The sequence below is a fragment of the Trachypithecus francoisi genome, unplaced genomic scaffold, assembly GCF_009764315.1.
Source record: "Trachypithecus francoisi isolate TF-2019V2 unplaced genomic scaffold, Tfra_2.0 Lachesis_group11, whole genome shotgun sequence".
Lineage (NCBI taxonomy): Eukaryota > Metazoa > Chordata > Mammalia > Primates > Cercopithecidae > Trachypithecus > Trachypithecus francoisi.
The window spans coordinates 30,336,859-30,349,003 of NW_022681456.1; the positions used below are offsets into that span (position 1 = coordinate 30,336,859).

Below are 12,145 nucleotides of genomic sequence, written 5' to 3' on the forward strand. Positions count from 1 at the left end.
TGTTTATTGCGGCACTATTCACAATAGCAAAGACTTGGAATCAACCCAAATGTCCATCTGTGACAGACTGGACTAAGAAAATGTGGCACATATACACCATGGAATACTATGCAGCCATCAAAAAGGATGAGTTTGCATCCTTTGTAGGGACATGGATGCAGCTGGAAACCATCATTCTTAGCAAACTATCACAAGAAGAGAAAACCAAACACCGCATGTTCTCACTCATAGGTGGGAACTGAACAATGAGATCACTTGGACTCGGGAAGGGGAACATCACACACTGGGGCCTATCATGGGGAGGGGGGAGGAGGGAGGGATTGCATTGGGGAGTTATACATGATATAAATGATGAATTGATGGGTGCTGACGAGTTGATGGGTGCAGCACACCAACATGGCATAAGTATACATATGTAACAAACCTGCACATTATGCACATGTACCCTAGAACTTAAAGTATAATAAAAAAACAAACAAACAAACAAAAACAAAAACAAAAACAAAAAAACACACTAGCTCTAGCTGATCAGGTTGGCAAAAATTCTGACCTTTGGAGAACACCACATATTAGATATACCCAGCAATAGGAACTCTTTTGCCTTCTGGTGGCATATAGACTGGTCCAAGTCACTCTAAAGGGCAATCTGGCAGCACTTTGTGAAATTAAGAGTATATGTTCCCTGTGATTCATAATAACCCCACTATTATATCCCAGAAAATATCTACCCCAGGCCTATAAAGGAAGAAATATAAGGAAATGCATCACAGTATTGTTTGGGGTGGTGAAAAATTAGAAACGGCTTAGGTATCCATAACTAGAAAATAAAGAAGTCAAATGTGGCAGATACACACTGGGATATTCTGAACCAATTAGAAAAGCAAAGAACTAGATATATATTCAGCAGCATGGCTAGATCCTAAGAACACAGTTGAAAGAAAAAAGAAACTATGAAATCTATAGTACATCCATAGATTATAATACATCTGTAGTGCCACATCACATATCCATGAAAAATAGACGAAAGATATGCACAAACATTTCTATGTATTTTACAAGTGCAAGGCCAAATGTCATATTAGAGAAGTTGCCTCTGGGGAAAGGCAATGAGAGTGAGGAATTATGATAAAAGAGAACGAATAAAGCAACAAGAGACAGGTCACGTAGGTTTTGTTTCTATGCCATGAACTCATGGATTATGATTAACTCAACCTTCTGCACATGAAGATAAACAAGAAAGAACTGATAAACCTGCAATGGTTGGGTAATCTTCAACTTCCAAATCAGTGAAGGTCAGCTCTAAGTTTGCCAAGTACACAACTTCTCATCTTGCGACATGTTGCCCACCTCTATGCAGTCTTAAAAAAATATCTCAGTGGTCTACTGATTTGACTGTGGATGCTTCTTCTAGATGTGCCATTTATTTTCTCAATTTCCTTAGTATTCAGCCCTATCCTCATTATAGCAACACATTCCATTCCATCCAAATTGAACAAAAAGCTTAAAAATCATCTGCAAGTTTATTGCACAAGCAATCTCTTAATTTTATCTTAGTGCATAAGTAAATTCTTCCTTTATGTCAGAATAATTTTTTTAAAAGAAGCGATTAGATTTTCTTCTCTGAGTTAGCAGATGATTAAGTGTGATTTCCTCTCAACCTAGATTTGGGGCATTTTTATGTGAGATAAGATTAAAAATTCCATTTTTGTACAACCAGATTATGTGTGATAGGATTAAAAATTCCATTTTTGTACAACCATTATAGAGAAGAGTTTGGCAGTTCCTCAAAAAAACTAAAAGTAGAGCAACTGTATGATCCAGTGATTCCACTCCTGGGTGGAGTGGAATTCCACCCATAAGAAGGGAAATCAGTATATCGAGGAGATGTCTGCTCTCTTATGTTTGTTGCAGCACTGTTCACAATAGCCAAGATTTGGAAGCAACCCAAGTATCAATCAACATGGGTTTAAAAAAAAGATGTACTTTTATGCACAATGGAGTACTATTCAGCCATAAAAAAGAATGAGATCCTGTCATTTGTAATAACATGCACAGAACTGGAGGTCATTGTGTCAAATGAAATAAGCCAGGCACAGAAAGCCAAACATCGCATGTTCTCACTCATATGTGGGGTCTAAAAATCAAAACAATTTGATTAATGGGGCTAGAGAGTAGAGGGATAATTACCAGAGGTGGGGAAGGGTAGTGGGGGCCTGGAGGGGAGGTGGAGATGGTTAATAGGTACAAAAAATATAGAAATAATTAATAAGACCTAGTATTTGATAGTACAACAAGGTGAATATAGTGAAAATAATTGAATTATACATTTAAAAATACCTGAAAGAGTATGATTGGGTTGTTTGCAACACAAAAGATAAATGCTTGAGGGGATGGATGCCCCATTTTCAATGATGTGATTATTACACATTACATGCCTGTATCAAAATGTCACACACACCCCATAAATGTATACATCTACTAAGTTCCCATAAAAATTAAAAATCAGAAAAAAGAATGGCATTTTCAGCTGTTATGGGGAGAAGAAAGAAAAAGCTATCATTTTGTTGTCCTAAAAATTATGTTGTCCTCATTTCAAACAGGAAAGCAAAAGTATTTGAGAGCCAGTGCAGTGGCTTGGTGTTGGGCGAAACATAGATTGAATTTGGGCCATTTGTTTAAACTTCCTGGGCCTCAGTTTCTTGCCTATTAAGAGGGAGTGTATAGTTCACGGGATTGTTGAGAGGAAGAAGTGAAACCATGCATGTGGAGAGCCTGGCACAGTGTCTAAGACAGAGTGTGCATGCAAATAAGTAGATAACATTGTTTGCTTTTCTTTATTGCATGCCTGTCATATTTTTGGAGCTGTCACATTTATTGCCCTCAAGTAGCATCAAGAGATGAAATGAAGTTTGTAAGAAAACCCTGAGGCTGAGGAATACAACATGTTTTATGTCTCCTACACTGAAAAATACCGGAGTCAGATAAAGAATACATTCTCCTGAGGATGGAAATCAAGATCTTGGCCTTCAATATTTAACAACATTGAGCTTCCAACTTACTATGGGAAATATTCATCAGGCCCCTAAGGGTTCCTTTTGGACAGAAATTACACTTGTTATATCTGTATTCTTAGCAGACAGTAGAAAGTCTGGCACATCATAGAGGCTTAAGGAATCCTAAATATCCCTTAAAATTCTCATTTTAAAGACCAAAAAAAAAAACTGAAGCATGGGCTTGATCAAATCAGTGGTAGAACCAAGAGTTAAACCACTTGTTTTGAATCCTAAACCTGAATTTTTATTATTTTTGTTTATTTTTGTTTTTCTTTGTCAGATGCTTGGTCAAAGAACAGTGGGAGGAGAGAGATGGGTTTCCAGCAACCTTTATTATTGGCCTATTTTCTTACAGCCCATTAATTTCTCTTGGGAAAATATTAAGCAGGCACTCAAGGCTTGAGGCCCCTGAGTTTTTACATCCTTTCTGAACCTCTGAACCTGCTTTCCAGCATTCTTTTATACTTTGTTTTACCTGCTGGTCACTAATGCCTCACCTCAGTCTTCTCCTCTAAAAGTGGTTAATGACATCTTCCTGACCATCTGAAGACCACTGGCCAAAACCCACCAGCTCACTCATATACTATTCCCCTATTTTACTTTCTTCAAAAGACTTAGCCCTGCCTAAACTTATTTATATGTTTATTTTCTGCCCACCAGAATGGCAGCATGGCTGGGGAGGCAGAGTCTGTTTTGTTCATTGCTGTATTCCCAAAGACTAGAACACCACCAAGCACACAGTATAGGTCTCAGTAATTATTTGTTGTCAAATTTATGTGGACATGCTTTTAAACAATATCTTCCATTTACTGAGTGTTTATGTGGAAGAACTGCACTAAATTTTAATGCATTTATTTATTCCTATTCTTAAAACCTACCACTCTCTTTTCTGAGCTTCAGGAGCAGTTATGCGAATAGCTGGAGAACACCAGGCTGGATTTAAACCCAGATGGCTCTTACATTTGCTCTTTACCTGCTGTTCTCAGCGTTCACGTGCCCTCTAGCTGTAGTTTTCTGAAGTCAGCGCACAGCAAGGCACTGCGCTTAGAGGTTAACAGAAGGGAAAACAACAACAAAAATCTAAATGAGAATCGTGACTGTTTCAGCTAGGGGTAAGGGGGACGGATTATTCATATAATTGTTATACCAGACGGTCGCAAGCTTATTCCAATTGCAGAGAACCCGCTTCCCAGGCTTCCGAGAGTCTCGGAAGTGCCTAAACCTATGTAACCGACGGGGCTTGGGTAGCCGGTCGCTCCCTGGTGTCTTCCCATTACCCAGGGAGGGCAGTCAAGTGGTGCCTCCCGCATCCCCCACCCTTTCCCTTAGCCCTTCCCTCCGGCCCGTCCTGGCAGGTGACCTGGAGCATCGGGCAGGCTGCCCTGGCCTCCTGCGTCAGGACAACGCCCACGAGGGGCGTTACTGTGCAGAGATGTATCGCGCAAGAGACACCCTTTGTAACTCTGGTCTCCTCCCTAATGCGAGGTTAAAACCTTCAACCCCACGTGCTGTTTGCAAACCTGCCTGTACCTGAGGCCCTAAAAAGCCAGAGACCTCACTCCCGGGGAGCCAGCATGTCCACTGTGGTCTTGGAAAACCCAGGCTTGGTCAGGAAACTCTCTGACTTTGGACAGGTGAGCCAGGGCAGCCTGAGCTGCTCAGGTAGGGGAATTTGGGCCTCCAGAGAAAGAGGTCTGAAGACTGCTGGTGCTTCCTGGTTTCCTAAGCTCAGTAAGAAGTCTGAATTCTTTGGAAGCTGATGAGAATGTCCAGGAAGTCAACAGACAAATGTCCTCAACAATTGTTTCTAAGTGGGAGAACATCTGTCCTGGGTGACTTTCACAGGAATGAGTGACCATTGCTTTAGGGGGCTGGGGATCTGGCCTCCAGAACTGCCACCAATTAGCTGTGTGTCTTTGGACAAGTTACTGTCCCTCTCTGTTGTCTGTTTACTCTTCTATACACTGAAGGGGCTGGTCCCTAATGATCTGGGGTGGGATGTGGAGTCCTTCTAGATTTCTTTTGTAATATTTATAAAGTGCTTTCAGCCAGGTATCAAAATGGCAAAATTGTGAGTAAGTATCCTCCTTTCATTCTGGGAAGAAGATGAGGCATGAAGAGAATTCAGACAGAAACTTACTCAGACCAGGGAGGCAGAAACTAAGCAGAGAGGAAAATGACCAAGAGTTAGCCCTGGGCATGGAATGTGAAAGAACCCTAAATGTGACTTGGAAATAATGCCCAAGGTATATTCCATTCTCCAGGATTTGTGGCATTTTCTTGAGGTGAAGAATTGCAGAATACATTCTCTAATGTGACCTATATATTTACCCATGGCAAGAAGTCTACTCCTGGACTCTGAGATTCAGTCATAAAGCTAGACCTGGGAAGTAATGTGAGTCTGCAGCGCCCTGTCATCTGTAGGATTAGGGAGAAGAGTTGTCAGGAGAGAACAGGGAGGCTGGAGAGAAAAGAATGGTTGATGTTAACGTTAATATAACTAGAAAGACTGCCCAACTTTGGACTGATTTTTTTTTTTTTGAATCTTAAAAAAAAAAAAACTTCTTATGAAAATGGTGCATGGCTCTTAAGAGATAGAACTTATTGTACAGAGGAACAGCGTGAGAGTCACAGTGATCCCAGAAGGGGTCCTGGCTCCATCCTCAACGTAGTTTTGTTGCTGCTGGCAAGAGGGTCCCCACAACGTGGGAAGCGGTTAGGGGCAGTGATCTCATCAGGAAAGCATGGGGGTTTAAAGTTCTTTATAGAGCACTTAGAAGATTGAGAATCCACAAACTGTATTAATAGCAAACAAAAGTAGTGTCTTGTTATATAGTAAATGTGAATTTGCAGACACATTTAGGGAAAAGTTATAATTCAAAAAAATAGGCTGCATATTTATCAATGGTTCCAAAATTTTCTATGGTTAAGAATCACCCGGGATGGTTTTGAAATGGCAGTTTCTAAGACAACCTGATTTAATAGGTTTAGGTAAAGCCCGGGGAACTGCATTATAAGCTGTTAGCAGTGGTATTGACTAACTGGTGTCTGGACCAGAGTAAATCTTTTATTTCGCAAGAAACAGAGGACTAAATTCCCATATTATGTCCATAGCAAAGGGAACTATATAGAACAATTGATAATTAGGAGCCAGAGTTCTTGACCAGCCTCCACTACCTATGTGGCCTCAGGTGAGTTACTTTCTCCCTTTGGCTCTAAGTTTTCCCCATCTGTAATGTGAGGGAGTTTAACTAGATGAGCACTAGGGACAAATCAATTTCTGTTGGTTAATTATTATAAAGTACCATGTGGGCATCAAATGTCAAGTGGAAAGCATAGATAAAGAAGCGATTGTGCACCTGGGCTGAGGGGCACAAACATTTCCCAAGAGAAGTGAGACCCAAAAGAGCCTTTAAGGAAGGTGAGATCTTGGAAAGGGAAATTTGGTGATTACTCTAATGAGGAGCTAAAAAGGCAAGAAAGAAAGCAGCTTGGCTGGAAAGGAGGTTCCTGTAGTGGGCCTCCAGAGAGAAGGTACCCCAGAAACTGCCAAACATCAGCAAGAAGCCATGGGGAGGGAGCATTTGAGGGATTCTAAGTAGAAGAAGGACATGAGGAAAAATGTCAGGCTGGATCCATGCAGGCCACTAAGAAATGGATTCAGGTGATGGCAGTGGGAACAAAGAAAGGACCTGATGCCCAGAGGCATTTCTGGAGAAGACGAGATCAGACTTGTGATTGGCTGAACACACACTGGAGTGGGGTGGGGATTGGGAGGTGACTCAACTTCAAGCCCAGGTACATTCAAGTCTGCATTGCCCTCGTCAAAGGTAGCACCTGTTGACGTATATCAGAAATATCTTACTTTTCTTGGAAGCCAACAGGAGAAAAGTGTTGCCAAGTGAACTAGAAACAGAAATATCTTTTGTCATTTCACAGGCACTGGAAAGAAGAAGGCTCAGTGTTCTTTGGTAGGAAGAAGACTGAAGTCAGAGACTCATCTGTACCTCTCTGGCAGGGTTTAAAAGGGGGAAGGGGAATAGAGGCTGCAAGAGATTGTGGTTCATGGACAGTATGCAGAGATCAAATGACCTGGGTTCAGATCCTGACTCCACTGCTAACTGTGTAACTATAGGCAAGTTAACCTCTCTAAGCCTTAATTTTGTCATCAATAAAAGGAAGCACTTGGTGCCTAATAAAACCTACCTGTTAGGTTGTTGCCAGAATTACACGAGATAATCCAAATCAAGTGCTTATTATAATACCTGGAAATTGTAGGCTCTAAATAAATGGTGTATTAACAGGTTTTTAGAAAGATAACATCATGATCAAAATAGGGATATTTAACGATTTAGTCTTCCATTTCATTTGAAGCTCCCTATAATCACTCTTGTTAATAAATTTGTTTTATCCCTCACACCTCAGTTTCATGGGGATGTTTTGGCAAAACTCTGAATTTTCTGAGTTGAAAGAATTTTTTGCTAAGGGTCATCAGTATTCATGCAGGGCTTGTTATTCTGAGTCACTACGTTTCCTAACACAGCCTTCTCTCATTGAGATGATGTAACATCCATTCCATTAATTTCATTAACTTGCTTACAAGAGAGTAATTGTTCTGCAAATTTGTTTCTTCCCAGTTTTAGGTACCTGCTGTTTATTGTGGGCACACATAGAATTTTATGTATTATTTTTAAACTTAGGCTAATGTTTTAGCAAACTCTGGAATGTCAGTCCTAACCCCAACCTTGGTTTTCTGTCACATGCACATAGTAAGTGCTAGATCCTGGACACTCTTTGAGATTTAGTTTAAGACTCAGTTTATTTTCTAATGGGTTATTTGTATACTTTCATGGATCTTGTGGCTCTTTTTCAACAATTGGATATCTCAGATCTCAGCATATGGGAGCAAGTTAATGCTTCCTGAGATCTTTGCCAAAGGTCAAGAGGTCATTTTTGTGTATTTATATTTCCGTCATTTTTATATATTTCTCAAAATTCTTTTTAAACTGTTCTTTTCCTTTTTTCATCATCTGAATACTGTTTTGACAGAGCTTGTTCTTAGCGTGCTTTTACAGATGAGAAAACGAAGAAAGCTGAGTGATTTGCCCAAAGTAGTCCACCTGGAAAATGAAAGAGAGAGGATTCCAATCCAGGTCTTAGGACTCAAAAGCCTGTGTATGTTCCAGTTTTAGTGCTTTCCACACTGTATTTCTCAATGTCTTTCTGGGACATTTTATAAACCATATTATATCACCTCTAAGGATCTTTCAGTTTGTTATATATGTGTCTATTAAATTAGATTGTGAGCTCCTCACATATACACCATGGAATATTATGCAGCCATAAAAAAGGATGAGTTTGCGTCCTTTGTAGGGACACGGATGCAGCTGGAAACCATCATTCTTAGCAAACTATCACAAGAACAGAACACCAAACACCGCATGTTCTCACTCATAGGTGGGAACTGAACAATGACATCACTTGGACTCGGGAAGGGGAACATCACACATCGGGGCCTATCATGGGGAGGGGGGAGGGGGGAGGGATTGCATTGGGAGTTATACCTGATATAAATGACGAATTGATGGGTGCTGACGAGTTGATGGGTGCAGCACACCAACATGGCACAAGTATACATATGTAACAAACCTGCACGTTATGCACATGTACCCTAGAACTTAAAGTATAACAACAACAACAAAAAAATAAAGTGATAAAAGAAAGACACACACACAAAAAAAGATAGAGCATTGTCTTACTCATCTTTAAATTTCTCAGAGCCCAAATAGTGTCTGGAACCTAGTAGGTGCTCATTAAAAGTATTGAATTTACAGGATTGAATGGTGACATCAATGAATAATTGAAGCTTCCTTAAGTTGATAACCGACTCAGTGGCATCATTGATCATTTAATTGGACTTACTTATTTCCCACCACACTACATATTTCCGTATGAAATATATATAGCTCGTTGTATTGCAAGATTTAACTAGAAGAAAGAGTTCATGTTTGCTTTGTCCATGGAGGTTTAACAGGAATGAATTGCTAAACTGTGGAAAATGTTTTAACCAAATGCATCTTATCCTGTAGGAAACAAGCTATATTGAAGACAACGCCAATCAAAATGGTGCCATATCACTGATCTTCTCACTCAAAGAAGAAGTTGGTGCATTGGCCAAAGTATTGCGCTTATTTGAGGTCAGTGCTGCATTTATGTTTGTCTTGGATAATGTCGTAGCAAACTTCCATGTTATTTTCTAGTTAGATCCAATGAAAAGAACACAGGATCTGGAACAGGCAGATTTGAATTTCAGCTCAGGTTCTTACATTAACCAACTGTGTGACCTTAGCTAAGTCATTCAATCTCTCTGAGCTTCAGTTTTTCCATTCATAATATAGTGCTGATAATATGTGCCTTGTCAGCTTCAACAGGAACTTTGTGATGAAATAATGGGTTTTGTAAAATGCCTAATCACATGTGTGATTAACTATAATCATATGTGACACATGTGATTACATTTCACATAACATGTAATCACATGTGTCACATATGATTACAGTTAAAGACTAGACAAAAACGAGAAATAAATATTAATTGTTTTATTGGCTAAATTAATATTGATTGTCTTCTATGTGTAGGTGTAAAATAATATGCAAGACACCATTCCTTTCTTCAAGCAGCTTAACCCAAAACTATGTTTTAGAAAATAGCTAACGTTCTTCAAGACATTGGTAAATGTTTTATGATTAAAGTGGTTCCATAATTAATAAACTTGGGAAACTTGGGCATATTATTTTACCTGATTTCTTTATTAGAGGACTTTTAGAGTCTCTAAAACTAATTATACTAAGTCGTTTAAAGGAGAAATGTATGTATTATTTTCCAAACTTACTTGACTGTGGATCCTTTTTTATTTTAAGAACATTTATTAACATCTCGGAACAGAGTTCAGGAAATATTGATTTGGGTGTTTGCTGGGCAGCCAAACTTCACAGAACTCCAAATAGGTTTCCTCATCCAGATTCCTCCCGAGTATTATGCTAATATTTTTGCTGGGATTCTGTCCCACCTGAAAATGCATTGCTTTATACTGAGATTCCTGTGACCTCTCTAGCTGATTGGGAGGCAGGGATAGCACATTGGTCAGGGTTGTGCACATAGTTAGTGCTCAGTGTGTTTGGGCATGCAATCAACAAATCGTTTTGTGGCATGACTGGATATGATTAGATGTCTTGTGAAAACCTATGATGTTCTCAGCACTATGGGTGGGGAGGAAGATGGGCGATACACAGAAATTGTAAGGAAGAAAAACTGCCTCCTTTAGGATCTATATTAGGGGAAGCAAATATTCTGAGTAGCTGGGGAGGGAAGGCAGAGCATGAGAAGTTATCTCAGTAAAAGGTAACTTTATAGACTTGATCTTATTCAGTCTTATGAAAATAACATGAGGTAGGAACTATTTCTGCTCCCATTTTTCAGAGATAGAAACCGAGGCTTAGAGGGGTTAGGTAAATGTACCCAAGGTCAAACAGCTAGTAAATACTGAAGACATCATTTAAACCCAGGCATTCTGACTCCAGAACCTACCGACACTCTTAACTGCTATTCAGTACTGCCCCAGACAGAATGGGCTTCATAGTTTGCAAGGCCCAGTGCAAAATGAAAACGTGGGGTCTCTTCCTCAATAACAGGAAACAACGCTGTTAAAAGTAGTAAAATATATAACTTTGTCCTGTCTTCTGCGGTCTCTCTCATGTCCTGTTATGGTGTTTCTGATTTGCCATTTAGTTGTGCTCTCCTTCCCTGGGCACAGTGGCCCTCTAACTGCTGGGTTCCCTCTCCAGCCAAGGCGGGGCTGACAGTTAAGCCTCTACCAAGGATGGGGAAATCCATGTTTCATTTCCGTGGGCCTGCAGTACCAACCCACAGTGACAAGCTATCCCCCAAGAGATTGTAACCTCTGGATGGAGAATGGAAACAAAGCTTGCCTAAAGCCAAACCACCCGCCAAATCCCCTGCCAGATCTCTTAGGATTGGGGGAGAGTGGCAGCTGAATATGAGCTTCCCCGCAAAGGCCATGCCTCCTGGTCATGACTCTGGGCAAAGGGCAGTAGTGGTGGTGAGGTAAGACCAGGGAGGGGAAGGCTGTGTGGGCCCAGAGGTCCAACAAGCTTGAAAGCAAGCCCTTAGAACCATGGCTGAGAAGGTAAGGAGAGGGCAAACGGTGTGATTACACATGAGCTGTGTCTCCAAATACCCAGCATGTGCGTCATTGTCCCGTTGGACTTTGCTTATCAAACACAAATTCAAAAGTCGTTATTAAGAATTTCAACTCACGCCTGTAATCCCAGCACTTTGGGAGGCCGAGGCAGGCAGATCACAAGGTCAGGAGATCGAGACCATCCTGGCTAACATGGTGAAACCCTGTCTCTACCAAAAATACAAAAAATTAGCCGGGCATGATGGTGGGCGCCTGTAGTCCCAGCTACCTGGGAGGCTGAGGCAGGAGAATGGCGTGAATCGGGGAGGTGGAGCTTGCAGTGAGCCCAGATCGCGCCACTGCACTCCAGCCTGGACTACAGAGTGAGACTCTGTCTCAAAAAAAAAAAAACAAAAACAAAACAAATTTCAAGAAGGTTGCAAAGAACATGAAGAATGTGAACCCCCAAGTGTGATTCCTGTGGGATGACACTGGTTGCACATCCCAGAAGCTGGCCCTGACCTCACACCTCTTTTATGAAGCTTTCCTTGAATTAATTACGATCTTCTCAGTGTTCCCAAAGCACTTCTTATGTTTACCTGTAGCACTTCCTTGTTTGCTCAGTGGGTACATTTATGTCTAGCCCTGAGGATGGTTTCTTCAAGAAGGGAACCTTGAGTCATGTTTATATCCTCAACAGAACCTGAGTTTTATATACGTTGTGTTCAATTAAGAATGAAATTCAATCTAAAGAAAATTTTTTAACTTAATAAATTTTTTAAGTTAAAAAATGTTTTAAAAGTATCTTTTCACTTTTTGAACCTATTATTATTATTATTATTATTTTTGAGACAGGGTCTTACTCTGTCACCCAGGCTGGAGTGCAGTGGCG

General features: G+C 40.5%; 1 protein-coding gene across 1 annotated transcript in view; it reads left to right on the forward strand.

The window, feature by feature from the left end:
• Positions 1 to 4,156: 4,156 nt before the first annotated feature.
• PAH (phenylalanine hydroxylase) overlaps positions 4,157 to 12,145 on the forward strand; it is a 72,204-nt gene continuing 64,215 nt past the window's right edge. Inside the window, exons 1-2 of the mRNA XM_033220869.1 lie at positions 4,157 to 4,687; positions 9,143 to 9,250. Coding sequence (XP_033076760.1) covers positions 4,628 to 4,687; positions 9,143 to 9,250 — 168 coding nt within the window. The 5' untranslated portion in view covers positions 4,157 to 4,627. The remainder of the gene's footprint in view (positions 4,688 to 9,142; positions 9,251 to 12,145) is intronic.